The sequence below is a fragment of the Cupressus sempervirens genome, chromosome 9 (genome assembly GCF_028749045.1).
Source record: "Cupressus sempervirens isolate cs-2001-9-10 chromosome 9, ASM2874904v1, whole genome shotgun sequence".
Lineage (NCBI taxonomy): Eukaryota > Viridiplantae > Streptophyta > Pinopsida > Cupressales > Cupressaceae > Cupressus > Cupressus sempervirens.
In genome coordinates this window covers 307,934,317-307,953,887 of record NC_143126.1, presented here as the reverse complement: position 1 = coordinate 307,953,887, position 19,571 = coordinate 307,934,317, and the positions used below count along the sequence as shown (strand labels likewise).

The 19,571-nt window shown below is 39.0% G+C and overlaps 1 protein-coding gene across 2 annotated transcripts in view; it reads right to left on the bottom strand.

Moving 5' to 3' along the window:
- BASS2 (Sodium Bile acid symporter family) overlaps positions 1-19,571 on the bottom strand; it is a 221,522-nt gene that overhangs the window by 22,773 nt on the left and 179,178 nt on the right. For both annotated transcript variants that reach the window (XM_089799937.1, XM_089799938.1), the window contains exons 9-12: positions 10,621-10,702; positions 9,959-10,010; positions 9,737-9,834; positions 9,424-9,585 (exon numbers count right to left, since the gene is read on the bottom strand). In XM_089799937.1, coding sequence (XP_089656063.1) covers positions 9,424-9,585; positions 9,737-9,834; positions 9,959-10,010; positions 10,621-10,702 — 394 coding nt within the window. The remainder of the gene's footprint in view (positions 1-9,423; positions 9,586-9,736; positions 9,835-9,958; positions 10,011-10,620; positions 10,703-19,571) is intronic.

Genomic DNA, 19,571 nt, shown 5'->3' with positions numbered 1-19,571 from the left:
TTGCCAAAGTTCAATGGCGATGGTACGGCCGATCCCATTCGACATTGTAAGACATGTGAAACGATCTGGAGGGAAAATGGCATAACTGATGAAGACGACTGGATGAGACAATTTCCGGCAACCCTACAGGGCGTGGCAATTGATTGGTTTTCGGATACGGATCCACAAAAGCTAAATAGTTGGGATAACATTAAAAAGGAGTTCTTGGAGGAGTTTAAACTCTTGCGGGATGATAATGAAATCGTAGCAGAAATTTTCAATACCAAACAAGGGAAGCACGAAACTGTCCGTGTCTATGCCAGGAGATTAAAAGACTTAATAAACAAAATGGAAAGCAAGTCGGCGGACAGATTGCAGAAAAGATGGTTCGTGGACGGCCTACGATCGAAATTGCGAAGGAAAATGAAAATTGTGCCACCGTCGTCGTATGTGGACGCGTATAATAGAGCACTGGATCTTGAAAGTGAACAGAAGACAAAGAAGAAGAAAACTAGCTCATCTGATTCTAATGACGACGAGCCTGCCGGAGATGATAGCAGCGACGACGAAGGCAGTAGCAAGAAAGTTCGGGCCCTATAGAAGGATATGATTCGCATGATGGAGTTTAAAAATATGCAGAAGGAGCCAAAAGGAAGTGAACTGTAGTGCACAGAATGTAAGACCGACGGCCATACTAAAGGATTGTGTCCAAAAAACCAATTTTGTGACATTTGTCAGATCATGGGCCATTCAACAAAAGACTGCCCCTTTAACATGAAGACAAGAGGATCTCCGCAGGTGCTTCTCACACAAGAGGCTTCCCCGTCGAGTAGTAGCGGAAACACGAATACCGCCGGTGCTACATCTAGAGGATACAGGAATAATAGCAAAGGGCAAAATAACAATGCAAACAATAACAATAATAATGGGAGCCGAAGTCGAACTCAGTATGATGCAAACGGACGGCCGATCGTTCAATGCTGAGCATGTAATTTGTGAGGTCATTTTGCGCGGGATTGTACATCGGCAAACATACCCAAATTATTATGTAGATGGTGCGGACCCGGCGATCACGAAGATTCCAAGTGTCCAAAGGCTGGAGTAAACTTGATCACCATTGGCACGGATGTAGAGGAGGTTCTGGCAATTACACGGAGGCAAGCGGAGGAAAAGAGAAAAGTGGGGGAAGCGCAAGTGGACATTGCAAAGGCATCGTCGGCAGGGACATCTCAGTTGAAGGACATCATCGGCACCTTGGCAAAGAACTTCGCAGAACAAAACATTGTACGGCAGATCTTACAAACGGAGATACCGGTCAAGATAAGTGACCTTCTCACAATGCCCCAGTTACAAACGACCATTCTGAATCATACACCGTTTCCGAAAGCACCGGAAGACACAGGAAGGGATAGTAGGGAAGTGATGACAACAAACCCAATGCTGCTGGCACTCACATTCGGATGACATCCGGCGGTCGTCGAAATGGGGATTTTGGGAAATGTTTTGACAAACACAATTGTCGACGGAGGGTCCAGTGTGAATGTCTTGCCGGAGGATACTTGGAAGAAGTTGGGAAAGCCGACATTGTGGCCACCTGCATTTCATTGCTCACGACAGACCAGCACGGGATCAAACCATTGGGAATCTTGAAAGCGCAGCCGGTAACAATTGGTACGCAACAATTTTTATTGGATTTTGTGGTCATTCCATTAAAAAGAAAAGGATATGATGCTATTCTGGGACGGGATTGGTTGGTACAAGCAAAAGTAAAACATGATTGGAAACGAAATACCCTATCAATGGAGCGCGGAGGCAAAAGATTCACAATTGACCTACATACACAAATTGTAGGTGAGGAGGCAGCATCGTCAGATTCAAAAAGTGACGGCGAAAGTGATGACGAAGCAAAGAGGAGAATGGAACCAAACGAAGAGAGTATTGAGCCTTGATGGAGGATCGAATGATGATGACTTGGACTCGATGAATGGCCTGTTCCACTAGCAGATAGAAGACTACGAACTGTTTCCAAGTTGCAATATGTTAACGGTCGACGAACGTGACAAAACACAAAAAAAATGAATGTCCGGAGGAATGCAGGGAAGCGGAAGAAGGAAAAGCTGCCATGGCTGAAGTTGAGGGGAACATACAGTCTGAACACAGAAAAACGAAAGATCCCACTATCCGATACATGTTGAATGGACCGCGCGGAAAGAAAAGGTTACACCACAGCATAAAATTAGTGGAAGGGCACCGACAGCAAGGAAATAATCCAGTTGCGCGACGATCGCAGGCACATTGGGCGACGGAGGTGGCACAGAACAAACGTAAGCCATACGACGGTCAGAATGAAATCAAAGTGGAAAAGTTTAAGGGCAAATAGGTTGGACCATATCAGATTCGGAAGGTCGGCGACAATGGAGCAATCAAACTGGCGACTTTGGATGGACAGGAGATGGCTCGGTCAGTTAACGGATCTAAGTTGAAACTATATCGCGTAAAAAAATTCTCGTCGTCATTGAATCCTCCATCGTCGTCATTACAGGACTCCCTAGCGGCGACGTCATCTGGAGGTACCTCTGTCATTTGATGTATAAAAAAATAAATAAATAAATAAATTTGAAGGAAAAAAAAAAAGATGACGACAGATTCAAGTTGTTCAGAATGAGTTACAGATGATGCCAAAGGAAAGGGGACGCATCTGTAGTTGCCAGAAAGAGTGCAGAATCGACAAAAAATGACAGAAATGGTGGGTTCCGTGCATTTCTGTGTGGGTTGCGAAGTGCTAATTTGGTCTTGGTGGTGAGGGCCGTTGCCCCTCGACCCCGCCCTGTACTGCGACAGGGAGCGCACCTGGGGCACTGTCCCAGGATCCCACGGGGGCGTTGCCCCCTGGACCCCCAGTCGTGGCAGATATCAGTCGTGGGAGTCTGACCAGTGGAGAAGAGTTGAAGTTGCTGCAGGCATGGACTTTCTGCGTACCAGAGGCACTTGGAGTAGGTGTTGGCTGGGAGGCTGTCTTGGTGGATGCATAGAGAGCTCGGGAGGAGCTAATCATCTAGTTGGAGGCAGTGCAACGACACTTGGCTCAGGGTACAGTGGAATTGAAAACAGAGAAAGCAGCACAGGTGACGATCAAGGTCAGCTTGAGGAGACAGTATTGTGTTAGCAGAGGCTACAGATGTAACGGGATGAATGTGGAAGTGATGTGACAGAAGCAGATTTTTCTTGTTGTAGTCACTCTGATGATATATTTTGTTTGTTAATTTGTCTCAGATATGTTGTAATTGTCGTCCGGAGACGACTTTTCTTTTTGGGGGGGATGGTGTCAATCGACTGGATGGTTCTAGCGGTGTTTCTGTAGCCGACGGAATGATGTCCGGCGGTGTTTCTATATTCTGTAGCCGATGGGGTGATGTCCGGCGGTGTTTCTGTATTCTATAGCCAACGTCGTCAGTAAATAGTTTGTAGCGGATAGAATATTTGTGGCTGACGGACTCCTCCGGGAAGGTTCGGCGGTAGTATTTATATCCCGTCTGGGATCATTGTAAATCATGAATCCTCTGCTATTGTGAATATTATGAAGCCTAATGTAAGTTCTGGCATATGTGAATATTATTCTGCTATTATTGTCTGTATGCGTTGATTTCTTTACCTGTACGGTAAACATGATGCACTGCTACAATAACACGGCTGCTACAGTATCTGACTACTACAATAACTTGGCAGCTATAGTAACTTGCTACAAGAACTCAGTTGTAGCTGGAAATGCATCCAATCTTCCTGAAATAAAGCTGATAGCAATGAATTCCAATGGCCAAGCCCCAAAGAAATGATGTCTAGAATGTCACAACAGAGGATAGACGTCCTCTAATGCCAAAAATGGATTTGCAATTCATGCATTGATTTGTTCTCATATTTAACTTGCCGAATGAAGCCACTAATGCTCCATTTTATTCCTTCTCCAAGGGCCCATTCCACTCACATGAGCAATGTGGGATAAAAGATGTGCAATATAAAATATATTAAAATAATCGCTTGTCTCCCTTAGGCGCCCATTTTGATTTGCACACACTCCCATAAAATTTAATATTAAAGTGACTAATATTTTATAACTAAATTAATTTTTATTTTAATAATAATTCGGGCATATAAATATATTAGTTATCGAACTCCGAATAGCATGAGTGATAGCTCGCCAGAAAGCTCTCGCTGTGGAGTATCAAATTCAATCACCAAAACTAGACTCCCCTGTGTCTTGCTGACTTACTAAAAATAGTAATTATGCCTAAGATTGAGTAGATCAACTCCATTTTGGCCCAAACTGAAGATGACTAGGCCAAAATACTCTAAGATCCCTTTAAAACCTTCGTTAGCCCTTGAGACCATGTAGAACTAGGCTAATGCACACACACTTGGTCGACTGCTAAAGTGAGGACATTACAGCCTGCCTAGGTTGCGTTGTCCAGTGGCAAGTGTTTCCAGCGTACCAAATATTACTTCAACATTCAGTTCCGCAGGGTCTTTTCACGTACTTCAATAATCTCTGCTAGCTCTAATATGAGCTTTCCTTCTTCATTGAGTGGCAAAAGGTCTGTAGCTACTATGATGTTCTATCCCACAACTTTCTTCAGGCAAGAAATGTGAAAAACGTTATGAATACGACTCCCCTCTAGAAGTTTCAGCTTGTAGACGACTTCACCAATGCGGCGCAATACACGATAAGGGCCAAAAAATCGTGGCTTCAGTTTTTCTTTTCTCTTTTCTTTCAATGAAGATTGTCGGTATGGCTAGAGCCTGAGGTAGACCAAGTCTCCTACTTCGAAACTCCTCTCTATTCGATGTCTATCAACGTATATCTTTTGTTGATTCTGTGCCCGTTGTATGTTTTCCTTCAGGTATCTTAGATGTCTTGTCCCTCCTAAAGCCAGTCCCTCACCCTTGGTACGCGACTATCTCTCAGAACTGTGTCAATGAAGGAAAGGGGTTCGTACCTGTATAGAGCTTTAAATGGTGTCATCCCGATGGACATGTAGTATATGGTACTGTAATAATATTCCCCTAGATGTATCCATTTGATCCACGCCCATTGTTGTGCTGAAACATAGTTCCAAAGCTAACCTTTGAGCCACTTGTTCACAATCTTAGTTTGTCCGTCTATCTGAGGGTGGTAACTAGTACTTGGTGACAATTTTGTCCTTGCCAACCGAAACAATTCTGTCCAGAAGATATTGATGAATTTCCCATCCCGATCACTGATAATGTTTCAGGGTAACCCGTGCAAACAAAAGACTTCTCTAAAAAACAGATCGACAACTTGTGCGGCCTGAAAATCTGAGGGGATGGCGAAGAAATGTGCATACTTTGTCAGTCTGTCAACCACCACGAAGATACAATCTTTTCCGTTCACCTTGGGAAGTCCAGTTATGAAATCCATCGAGATACTTTCCCACTTATGTTTTTGAATTGGCAGAGATTGCAATAACCTGGTGGGTAGAGTATGTTCAAATTTGTTCTGTTGGCAGACCGCACACTCTCTTACATACTCAATACATCTCCTTTAAGTCTTTTCCATGAAAACCTCTCCCTAAGTCATCTATAAGTTTTAAGGAAGCTCGGGTGTCCTGCCAAGGGTGAGTCATGTACCTCCTTCAATATTTTATGCTTCAATTTGGATTTCGGCACTAAAATTATCTGATTCTTATAGTAAATGATGTCATCCACCACTTTGTACTGATCATCCTTGGTGTTGCCATCCATTAGCTCACAGGAAAATGTGTTTTTGGAATATTCTACCAACAAATGTGCTTTCCAGTCAACTGAAATCTGGGTTAGTAAGCAGCTGGCGGGTTTCCTGGACAAAGCATTTGCAACCACATTGTTCTTTCCTTTCACATATTCAATGTCAAAATCAAAAGCCTGAACCTTGCTTACCCATTTTTGTCGCCTCTCGTTCAAGTCTTGTTGCTCCAGAAAATATCTCAAACTATTGTGATTCGTACGAACAACAAACTTGGCAACCCCCAAATACTACCAGAACTTGGTAAGTGCATGTACGATGGCCAACATCTCTTTGTTGTAGATGGAATATAAGTGTTCTGTTTGCGTAAGCTTCCTACTCTTGTAGGCTATGGGGTGTCTATCTTGCATCAATACATCACCAATGCCTTCTCCAAATGCGTTGCACTCTAAAATGAGCAGTTGAGTGAAATCAAGTAATGCAAGTACAAGACAATTGCTCATTGTCTCTTTCAACTTATCAAAAGTGAGTTGCGCCTTTTCATTCCACTGGATGTCTCCATTCTTTATAGAAATTTTGGCATATCACACACAGGATAAGGCTTAAAAAAGGCAGTATAGAATGACGCCATATGGTAGCTGCTAGGAGGCCAAATTGATGGCCGTACGATGGGGGAAAATGCAGTACAGTATCTTCAGATTTTGGTCGTACGATGTCAATGTAGGTTCGTACAGTGGATGGGTGAGGCCGTATAGTAGATAAATGGAAGTTGTATGGTACATGTAGAAGGTTGTATGACAAGCTTACAGGTCGTACAGTATTGTGGGAAGGATGTATAGGGGAGTGAAGGAGACGATGTGGTGGTGAGGTGGGGTACGGAGTGAATGCAAAGTTGTTTGTATGGTAGGGGAAGGAACAAACGATGTACGGATGGAGGAAAGAAGTATATCCAGTCATGTAACAAACTTATAGATCCAAATTCAGTAGATACACCCAAAAAATGACGATTAAACACAAATAACTTTCAATATATATTTGCCAAAGATGGTGCCCCAATTTGCCAAATTCGAGCTAAGTATTACATGCAACAACGGAATAGGGTGAGGATTGAATACCAACAAAACCGCACGAGCCAAATAGAGAAGATCTTTCATTTCTGAAATGGTGAATTAATCCAAAACTCCAACAGGAATTCGTAGTACAAAAAATAATCCAAAAATGCATACCTAATGACTACCTACAAGCCGTGCTCAAATACCTGTCGGGGAAAACTTTTCGAGGGTGTACAAAGATAGCCGACGGCAACACAAACTACGGAAACAAATCAAAAATGGATCTGAGATATATTAAATCAATCGGCCCATTAACAATAGCTTGATTAATAATCTATTTTATGACGGGGATATTACACCCCTTTGAATAGGCAGGAGCCCAAGTATTCAGCTCTTTCCTTGAGCATCTATTAGTAGTTTGTAGTGTGTCTCCCTTACAATTATCAACATATTTTTTAATGTGAAAGAATCTCCTATCATTTTTAGAAAGAAATATCAGAAGTATTAGCTCAGCTCTTCCCCGTTATAAACTCATAAACCTTGCTTAGCATGCCCAAAATACATTTGCCAATAATATTGAAACTATTATCCTGAGCTCTTCCATGCTTTATACTTGTAAATCTTGCTGAACATGCAATCATATTTGTGTATATATAAACATTGCATATATACGAAAGAATAGTTTCCTCATGAACCTATGCATGTCTCACGCTAGCAAGCTCCTACTTTTGTTGACATTTCGTAAACTGACACTTGGTACTTTGTTTGTCACCTATCATAACCCAAATATTACGTGTTAGACACACTATTTAGTTCAAATTTGTTTGGACTGCTCACTCTTAAAACCTGTCTAGTAATTTGAAACAACAAGACTTAATAGTTATGCTCCACAATGATGCATTCCCTATGATTTTACCCATACGGGGATGTGGGGACAACATTTTGAAGTACCTTGCCAATCCCCAATTTGTGTGGAATTCTAGAAGCATTTCCAGGACAGCTCTGTGAGTGGTCGGGGATGTAGGGGGCACCCAGAAGTCTCTTGGAATGCTAGGGGATTCCTAAGCATCCTCTAGCCATCTCGGGGACTTGTGGACATCCCCTATGGCCCAAGCCACCTATGGTAAGCCACTTCTAAAAATTCACATTTTTAATTTGGAAAAAGGCCGGTCATGCTCACAAGGACACTCGAGCCACATTAAACAATACCAAAACCTAATCTAAGCATAATAACTAAAAATAAGAGAAAAAAATCATTTTCACATTGCAAAGAATGAGAAGAGTAGCAAGAGAAGCAGCAGCAGCTGGTGAAGGAGTGAACAGCAGTTGAAAGAGGAGGTCAAGGCATCAAATCTACTTGATTTAGACTCTTAGACACTCGGACCTGCCACCTGTTGATTATGGACAGCGATATATTGTTAGATTTTTGTAGTTCTATGTTTATTGTTTATAATTTATGTCCTTATTTATGTCATTTCATGGCTCAAAGTTGGAGCCTTTGGGCATTTTTGCTAAAATTTGAATATAATACGTATGCACATTGACAGTGAAAATTTGTACAATGATCAATCAGAATCCCTATTCCAAGTTCTTCTATAAGTATTAAGCTTCTACAATATCCATGATGAATGCTTTATCAATTCTATGATAAGCATATTTGAAATTTCTCTATATTTTGCAAAATTCCCTATTTTCAAACAGAAATCCCCTGCTGTAACCTAAAATATGGCCCAAAAGTATCCCCATACTGGAAACATGTCCTGTTGTTCCCTGTCATTCCCATCCCAGAAACTTGGTGGAACATACTTTAATACTAATAGTGCTTAGCACAATAGGTATTTTCCCAATTGTTCAACTCAAATGTCATTGATGTAATTTTTACATTTCATTAAAAGAATTTGTTTGAACCCAAAAGAGAATGCACAAGGAACCCAGAGAGATAAATAAAGAAAATTTTCGATTAGTTCATTGTATTAAAAATTTAAAAGACAGTACCAATGGTAGAATTATAAAGATAGAACAGTATTACATATACATATTAACCAATAACTAAGATTTGTATCACTCTCTTCTACGAAATTAATGCACTCTCATTTGTCTTAGTCACTGAGCATACAAGAAGGTATATTTTTCTTTTCTAAACTAACCAGCAGCTAGCCATATCACAAATTGGGTTCTTGAAAAAACATTCAATTATGTCCATGAATGTATTCTTCAATAAATTTGTAACCAATCTTGTGTAGGGCAATATTCCAAACCAAAATATTATATTTCTTGGCTTCCTTAATCCAATCGCATGAGCCTTTAATTCTTCATTAGTCAACCACCAATGTTAACTTTCTGAATTTATTAACCTTTGGTCATAAGGATTTAAAGTAAGCAAGATTAAGAATAAAAATCCAATGGATATTTCAACATTCAATTGCAGAGTGTTTTATCATGACCAGGTCGGGCCTTTTAATATTTTAACCATTATGATTTTCTTTGATAATCAAGCAGAGTTTTAAATATTCAATTTTGTTATAGTCCATGCAACTGAATGCAAAATTTCTGGCACCTAATGACTCAGTATCAAACTAGTAAACACTTTTGTTAAAAAACTATTAAACAGTAGCCAATGCCATTACAATTGATTCCTGGAGAATAGAAAAATACCTGCATGCCACATTCGATGGATATTGTTCGGGAAGTGGATTCTCCAAATAATGACAATTTTGAAATCCAATAGCCAAGGGCAAATGCAGCTGCATGTAGAAGTGCAACCGGTAATATAAGCTGTCCTCCTTGGGCCTTTAAAACATCTGACACTTGTCCAATCTGTCAATTATAGTAAGAAATATCTTCAACAATATTGAACAATGCAGCCAAAAGTAACACTCTGAATATCCTAAATAAGTTGTTGACTTCTATGTAATTCACTTGCATGGGTTTTGATAATTTAAAAGATATTCTTTTGGTGGGAACTTACAGGACTAGCACATAGCAGAGTTGTCAGAATAACGCCAACTAATGGTGTGAACATTGTTATCTTCTCCGTGAAATTTGGAAAGTATTCATGTGACAATACTGAGATAAGTAATTTCACGAGTTAAACACCTCAACCAGCATAATTAACTTCACAAAACAATCTCTCTCATCCAGAGAAAGGAGACTATTAAGCTATCAAAAGTGTGTCAAAGAAACATCTGACCTCCAATTATAGTGGGCAACAGCACGACCTGGAATGTGCTAAGGGCCAGACCCTGTCCCAACAAAAAACGAATAACCAATAATAGAATAAAAGCGCCAATATCTACACTAAATACTAAATTGATGAACTAAGCAAGTTTCAAACAAGTTTATATCCAGCATGATAATTTGTTCATTGTTATGATAACAGATAACATATACATAAGAACTAATCATTACTTGAATCCACCAAAAGAAAATCAAAACTGAGTATTGTGTCCCATACACAATGTCCCATTAAGTGTGAATTTGAACACTGTGCCAATATGAAACTAAATGCTTAAATTGATGAATTGAAAAGTTTCAGACAAGTTTAAACTTTATATCCAATATGATAATTTATTCATTGTTATGATAACAGATAACATATAAGTAAGAACAAATCATTATTCAAATCTCCCAAAAGAAAATCAAAGCTGAGCATTGTGTCCCATAAAGTGTGAGTCTGAACACCGCACCAATATGAGACTGCTGAAATGGAAAACAGTCAAATGAGTCTCTACAAATTATGATCATTTATTTATTGGCATGATACCGTACAAATAAAGAATTAGATTTTCTTATTAATCCTGAAAGGAAATCATAGTTGAGTATTATGGTCCACACCATAAATGTTATTCTTACCGCTGCATCAACTGGAACTAGCTGGCCTGCAAGAATCTTGGTAAGAAGTGGAGTCATCACGATTGCACCAATGGTTGAACAACTGCAAAAAGACAACTAAGATGCAAGATGTGAACAATGACTTCCACCAGATCAGAATCAAAGATATCCGAAGAATGTCAAAAAGAAAAAAACGCATGGAACATTGTATCAGAGTACAAAACTCAGATATCCAATCTATTTTATTCTACTAGTCTCAACTCCCTATGCAATCATTGTTAAAGAGACAAAATTATTGAAGATCATGATTAAGAATTTGTCCAAATTTTAAAAAATCGAAATGACTTTTGAAATTTCAGGAAAGAGTAATTACCTTATACCATATGAAAGAAATGCCAGAATTGTAGGTATGGCAATCAGATGTGTTGTAAGTGACCATTCTATACATGATGAATAGACTTTTAAAACATTCACATGGAGCAGCAGAGCACTCAAGGAAGATGATACATCACACACATGACCATGCTTGAAATTTACATTTGTGAGGTTTCCAGAGCACTTGTTATGTAATGAATTATTGTTATCAATTATCAGAACTTTATAAAGACATTTTCCAGAATTCAGTGCTTGGTCACTTCTCACTACAAACATTACCATGAAGCCAGTGAACTTGTATGTGTCGTCATTATCTCACCAGTGTGATAAATACTATGGTATCATCAACACACCCTGAAGCAAAGAAAGACTTCATAGTTCACATGGAAGCATATTTTTCTTCTGCACAAACTCTGATTGATGGGCATTATAGAACCCTAGAGACACAACACTTAGGAGTCCATTATGTTATTCACAATTTAGTAATTTACCATTGTGAATATCAATAAAAGCAGTCAAATAAATTCCCCAATGCTTCCTATTGTGAGGTTGTTGCACCATCGCCCCATTGCAAATGGGACCTGTTGAATTGATATTTTGTAACAGACAAATTTGGGTAAAATTCAGTTGCAAAATAGGTAGACCAGCCATAGCGTGTGAGATAGAGTCTCTCCTACCTTAAAGGGAAGGCTCCCCCTTCTCACCATTTCTTGGATCAACTCAAGATAAGCAAGAAATTGAGAGATTTGAAAATGTATTACCAATGTTCTTTCCTCTTAACTTTCAGGAAAGAATCCACTTACCCGCGAAGCAAATAATGGGCAAGATGAAACTTTGAACTACACTTCTATATAGAGTTGTAAAGGGTGATACTGATAAACTAACACTAACTCAAGGCTAGCTGAAAGCGTCCCAGTTTGGCTCTAAGTCCTGTTTGTCTAATCTATAAGAAAAACCTCTACCATTGGGGTGCAAAGACTTCCTGAAGTAGGAAAATTCTAACTATTTTTCTAGAATTTGAGATGGTAACACAAACTACAGTCAAAGCTTCTAGTCTATGTATTATCACAATTGCCCCCAGTCAAAGTTTTGGCTCCAATTGCCTCTTAACTCACTATGCTCTATTATTGAACACACAATAATAACATGACTTAAAGACAATAGGCACAAATTATAGTCAAAGCTTTTAATTTGCTCTATCACAATTGCTTCTAGTCAAAGCTTCGAATCTAATTGCTTCTTTTATTCACTTTTCTCCCAAATTCGTACTACACAATAAAAGTTATGCTTGCACAAGTTTAACAGAGCTTTCTTGTATACAACAAAAGATGATTTTTACAATGAGGGGTCACTCCTTTATATAGGCAAAAGAGTTGAGAAAAAGGAGGAAAAAGTGGGAGCAACTCAACCAACTTTGACCCAGTCAATCTACGGAGAGAAATTATTGGATTACATGTCATAAAGACATGTAATTCGTATTATATGTAATTACACATTTTCATGTAATACATCATCTTTATTTACAAACATGAAATAAGAAGAAGAAAGATGGAAGACAATTGAAATAATCTTAGGGATTGTTTTGAAGGGCCTTGTACTTGGCAATGTTATCTCGAATGATCACAGGATCAGGAGTTCTTGTATTTTGTGTCACTGCATTCACCTTGATAACCATGGTGTCACGTCTTTTGATAGCCTCTAACTCTCTTTGATGGATTGTCTGTTATCATTTGAAATCTTGATGTGATCAAGATTTTTCTCGTTCAAATTGTTGTGAATTCTCCTTTGTAGATTGGCACATTCTGGAGTCTAACACTTTGAAAACCTTCTCGACAGTGTACAGATGTAAACTCGAAATAAATTTCCATCAGCACCTTTAATTTTTTATTTTTTATTTTGAAGCAAAGTGATTGGCGCATTCCCACAAACTTAGATTCTCGGACAATCATTGGGAAAATGGAGACTAAATGAAGTACCACTTCTTTGATTTGAAGCACGCCTTCTTTACTAGATGTCTTCATTCTTTATAGAAATTTTAGCATATCTTGACTTGCTACAACATGAAAGTTTCAATAGAATTGAATCCATCATCGGAAGATATGGGTTCTAACTCCATGAGAATATTGGCAAAATGAATCTCTAAGGAACAATATATTAGGACTACTGATTAGATACTTATAGAACATATGTAGTGAATAGGATGTGATATGAAAAGTACATGTAGAGGGCTAAACTGGGACTTAGGAAGATGGATGGCATGTAAATGCGTATGGGAAAAGGATGAGTTCTTATAAAGATGCCTTGAGATATGAAGGCTAAGTGTATGGGAATGTGTGCAAATGATAACTTTTGACTTTAAAAGTGTGACCTTTAGTCAAAAACAGGTTCTTTGGATGTCATTACACGTAAAATGAATTACATGTAAAACGAACATGCGATTGGGTTCGGAGGATGGAAATACGTGTAAATGGGAATGAAGAATGAGATTACATGTAAGTGCAGATGGAGGGTGAGATTACATGTAATTGCATGTGAAGAATGAGATGCAATGTGCTATTGGCATGCAATGATGGAGGTGGAATGAAATGATGCACTTGTATGAAATGGTGGAAGGTGGAGTTAAGTGCAATGTGCTCAAGTTCTTGGGAAAGAACTTACAACTTCTTCCAAAAGAAGAAAAATAAGAAAACAAGCAAACAAACAACGAAAACAAGCACAAAAAAAACACGTACCTTTGGTTTTAAATTCAAACATGTCAACAAGCAAGTTGCTTTCAAGTGCGAATTCGAATTTGGAGTTTGGGGAAAATCCAAAAGTGTGAAAATGAGAGTTTTCATCATATTTAAAAGAAAAATGCACTTTTCATGGCATATATATAGACAAGTGTGCAACTTCAAACTAAAATATGCATGGAATAGCAAGATAAGTATGAATTAATGAGCAAGGTTGAAAATGTCCACTTACTTGAAGATCAAAGAGCCAAAATAACAATTTGTATAGACTTGAGGACCAATTCTCCCTCAACTCTAGATTTACAAACGTGATCTCAAAAGGCAATAGTGTTGGGTGGATATTTTGCTATCGATAGTTTTAGGTTAAAATCTAGACACAAAATAGGATGACCAACCACAGCATGTGAGACAAAGTCTCTCCTACCTTAAAAGGAAGGCTCCCCCTTCTCCCCGTTCATTGGATCAACTCAAGGTAAGCAAGAAGTCAAGAGATTTTATAAAATGGGTGTTACCAATATCCTTTCTTCTTATCTTTAAAGAAAGAGTCCACTTACTCGTGGAGCGAGTAATGGGCAGAGTGAATCTCTAACTACACTTCTATCAAGAGCTGGAAATAGTAATACCGATAAACCTTCACTAACTCAAAGGCTAGCTGAAAATGTACTGGTTTGGCTCTAAGTCCGGTCGTACTTCTATTTGGAAAAGCTTTACAATTAGGGCACAAAGACTACTAAAAGTAAAAGTAACTTAACTATTTTGTGAATTAAGAAGAGAGTATAAGTTATAGACAAAACTTCTAGCTATATAATTTCGCAATTGCTCCTAGTCAAAACTCTGGCTCCAATTGCTTCTTAACTCGTTTCTTTTCAATTCGCGAGATACAATTAAAAAACACAAGATAACATGAATCAAAGATAACTTAAATGAATTATAGACAAAGCTTATAACTCATACAAGTAACAATCTCACTTAATCAAGTCTCAAATGCTCCTTTGTATTCACTTTCTCTCAAAATATTGCTTACACAAACAAAGTCTTGCTGGCACAATTTCTCCAGAGCTCTCTTGCATAAAGATAATGATGATTTTACAATGAGGGGGCACTCCTTTATATAGGCACACGAGTTGAGAAAAAGTTGAAGGAAAAAGTGAGAGCAACTCAACCAACTTTGACCTAGTCTAACTACAAAAGAAAATAAAGGGTTGCATGCAACTACACAAGCAACTCACATTACATCTTTACATGTACATGCAACTCACATTACATGTAATTACAATTTTTCATACAATGCATCCTTTATAACTACTAACATGAAATAAAAACAAAAACAACAATCTTGAAGATTGTTTCTCAATACCTTGAATTTGTCAATGCTGTTACACACTGTTGGAAGATCAACAATTTCCATAATCTTTGATATGGCTTCTACTCTTACTGCATTTTCATATGCTGATTGCACAACTTTGGAAATCGCTGTTGTAGTATCTAATAAGTGTTTTGACAAGGATTTATACAAGGATTTATACAAGACAAACTTGTTCATCATGTGCAAACCAAAATCTTCAGATTCTACATCAGCATTGATCCTGATTGTATATTCTGAATTTACTCTCTCTGCTGCAATAAAATTACCAAAGTCATTAGTAACACGGCATCCCATTTGTTCCAAATCACAAGTAACACTTGTAGTTGTTTCAACTGCTTGACAATCTCTAAAGGCCCTCTGCAACTTTGTGATCAGCTTCCTCAATGTCTCTTCTTTGTAACCAATGAGTCCTTGAAATCTGAAGAACATTTCACATGATAGAGAATGTCATATTAGACCAAGACATTCAGATCGAATTTCACCATTTCATCCCAATCATCAAGGATTTCCTTCAAGTTATCTGCTTCTTGAGTCAAAGAAGAGATTAAGTTTCGCTCCATTTCATTCATCTCTTTGACACGCCTAAGAACTGCAAATGTCTCCATCATAGCTTGAATGTCATGTCCCAAAAAAATTTTGTAATTTTTTAATTTAATTAATTAATTAACTAGTCCTAAAATTTAAATAATATAAGGACCTTTAATTAGTTACTTTAATTAATTAATATGTGGCCCAAGATAATATTTGTATCTGTGGTTCCAATCGATTTAATATATCTTGGACCTATTTTTATTTTAGTTTCTGATGGTAAGTGTTGCCGTCGGCTATCTTTGTACACCCTCGAAAAGGTTTTCCCTAATGGGTATTTAAGCACGATTTGTAGGTAGTCGCAGAGATTCATTTTGGATTTTTTTGTATTGCAAATTCCAATTGAGATTCTCTGTTGTTTGCCATTTTCGAAGTGAAAGATCTTCCCTACTTGGTTATTCCAGTTTCGATGGGATTCAACCCTCACCTATTCCATCACATGTAACACTTCGCTCAAGTCTGGCAAATCAAAGCACCATCATATTGCGAACTACCCTTGTGTTCTATTGGTTCTACTCTCTTGTTCTGTGTAATTTTATCTATTATTTGTCTGCATTGAATCTCATTGTTGTTCATACCATCAATTGTTCTACAATCACTTTTCGTGTCAATGCAAACTCCTGCATTCCATTCCACACCACGACCTCACATGTTACGGCCTCCAAGCTTAGTTTAACTTCACCATACGGCCCTCACAACTACAACCATACAGCTACTTCTCCACCATATGGCTACCATTCTCAAATGTACGGCCTCCATATTTCCCTTGTATGATAGCCCCATACATCTGCTTACCATATGGCCACACATCCCTCTATACGGCTCTTTACTTCCCCACCATACGGCCACACCTCATCCCTTTCGTATGACCTTTTACTTCCCACCGTATGACTTCACTGCTACCGTATAGACTCTCCTACACATTCCCTTGATACCGTATGACATCTACAAATAGACAACAAAGGACCATACAACATTGTTTCGACAATTTCCTCTCCTTCGGGGGAACAAGGGACATTATAGTGGTATCAAAGATGGTGATCTTGCTCGCCTGTTGGGATGATTGAGAGATTTTGGTACTTGGATCACACTCTGGCCCTGAACAGCAATGGAGAGTGGTGGTTGAAGGCACTACAAAGGATTGGCAAAGAACATAGTGAGGGTGTTGATCTTCCATTAGATATATTGAAAGTTTGTTTGTGTCAGGTGAACTAATTACCTTCAAGATTTATACAAGGAATCCTCTCGCCGATTAAAGAGGCCTTAAGTCGACCCAGGCTTTTGAGACACCATGGCAAGGATAAAAGATTGGCAATTGCAGCATGTCTAAGTGAGGTCTTGAAAATTTCAGCTCCAATAGCACCGTATGATGATAACACCATGATAGAGATATTGGAATTGATAGTTGACAGCTTTCAAAGTCTTAATGACTTCAGTAGTGACCCTTTTGGTAGGAGATCTACAATATTGGAGAATTGTGCAACTGTCAAAGTAAATAACCTTCTCTTAGATCTTGAATTGCAAAATTTGGTCCATGATATGTTTCATCACTTCTTGGTCACCATCAAGGAAGATCATGATACTAAGATTTCAGTTGCTATGGAGAGTCTTATGATTTTGTGCATTGTAGAGATGGATGAGATATCCCAACCCATCACATCTATGTTATGGGTTGTTCATAATCTAGAATGTATCCCCTCTACATATAGATTAATCAGTAACGTTTTCAAGCATTGTGAAGAAAAACTAATATCTCATTTGCACAAGAGGGAGAAAATGGATGACAATGATAAGGGTGATGCTTTACAAGAGAATGAAGGCATGATTACAGGGTCATTCTAGGAGGATTTACTAAATCTTTCTACTACACCAACATGGGGAGAACACCAAGAAAAATGAAGTTGCTTGCATGGACCTTGTGAAGACATGGACAGATCAAGTTGTGCCCATCACCGAAGCAATATCTATCATCGTGGTCCTGCTCGTCATTGAGGTTGTGTCCCTCACTGTCATCATGTCTGTCACCGTTGTGCTCATCACAGACGTCGAGCCTATGTTCGTCGTCGAGTTTGTGCCCGTCACCATCATTGTGTCTGTCACTTTCGTGTCCATCACCATCATGTCCATTACCAATGTCAAGTTCGTGTCTGTCACCATTGTGTTTGTCACCGTTTTGTCTGCCATCATCGTGTTTGTCATTGTTGTCGTGTCTATCACCGTCATGTCCATCACCATCATGTTTGTCACCAACGCCTAATCCGTGTCTGTCGTCAAGTTCATGTCTATCACCATCGGCATATTTGTCACCGTTGTGTCCATCACCAATGCCAAGTCCGTGTTCGTCATTGAGTTCGTGTTCGTCACTATCATGTCCATCATCGATGCCAAGTCTGTCCTTCATCAAGTTCATGTCTGTCACCGTCGTGTCCATCACTATCATGTCCATTACCAACGTCAAGTCCGTGTTCGTCGTCAAGTTTGTGTCCATCACCGACACCAAGTCCATCATCGAGTTTGTGTTAGTCACCATCGTGTCCGTCAGCAACGTCAAGTTCGTGTCCATTGTCAAGTTTGTGTCTGTTACTGCCATGTCCATCACTGACACCGAGTTTGTATACCTCATTGAGTTCGTATCCGTCACCATTGTGTCTGGCACTAACACCAAGTCCGTGTCCGTCATCAAGTTCATGTTTGTCACCGTTGTTGTGTCCATTATTGTCACCGTCACCATATCCGTCATCGTCAGTGTTAGTTGTCATCATCGCCGCCTTGTCCATTGCCATGCCTGACACCGTCGTTGTCATCATATATGTCATCTTTATTGTGTCCATTGTCGTCAATGTCATTGTGTTTGTCATCGATGTCAAGTTTGTATCCGTCATCAAAGGTGTATCCATTCCTTTAGTTGTATCCATCGACAATGTCATGGCTATCTCCATCATCATTGTGTCCATTATTATGGCTGCATCGGTCACAATAGCTACGTTTGTCACCATTGAGACATTGCTCACTATCGAGGCTCTATCCATCAACGAGGATTCAACCAAGGTTCTGCATGCCATTGAGGTTCTATTTGCAGCTAAAATTTTGTTTGCTGCCAAGGTACTCTCCGTTGAGATTTTTTCTGCTAAGGTTCCCTTACCGAGGTACTCTTTACTGAGCCTCCCATCATTACGGCACTCTTCACCAAAGCTCATGTTGTCGAGATTCTCACAGTCGAGCCCCCCTTCGTCGACATTCTCACTACTGAAGCTCTCTTCATCAAGGTTTCATCTGTCAAGAATATAATAGTGATCGTTGTGGTTGTGTCAGTGGGTAAGTTTGTGCCAGCATTAGCGTTTGTGTGCATGACCATACCCAAAGAGATTTTTGAACATAATGACATGAAAGATTTCATCAATCAATGTCATTGGGATCCTAGTGAAGGCTATGACAATGTTTATATCAGAGTGGCATAGTGGATGCTTAATGACAGTGGGGTGCAGGGGAGGTTTGATGACAATTCACTCATTTATCCTACGTGTTTGGCTTGGGATCCTGGTGACTCGAGATATGATAATATTTATATCAAAGTGGCGCAGCGAAAGTTTGATAGTAATGTGGTGCTGCGGAGGGTTGATGTCATTTCACTTGTCTTGCCTGCGCGTTTGATTTAGGACCCTAGAGTTGTTGGTGTTTCATTAGATACGGATTGCTTGAGGGAAAGCAATCTTTGGGCAGCGAGGACTTGTCATGTCCCAAAATTTTAATGTAATTTTTCAATTTAATTAATTAATTAACTGGTCCTAGAATTTAAATAATATAAGGACCTTTAATTAGTTACTTTAATTAATTAATATGTGGCCCAAGTTAATATTTGTATTTGTGGTTCCGATTGATTTAATATATCTCGGACCTATTTTTATTTTCGT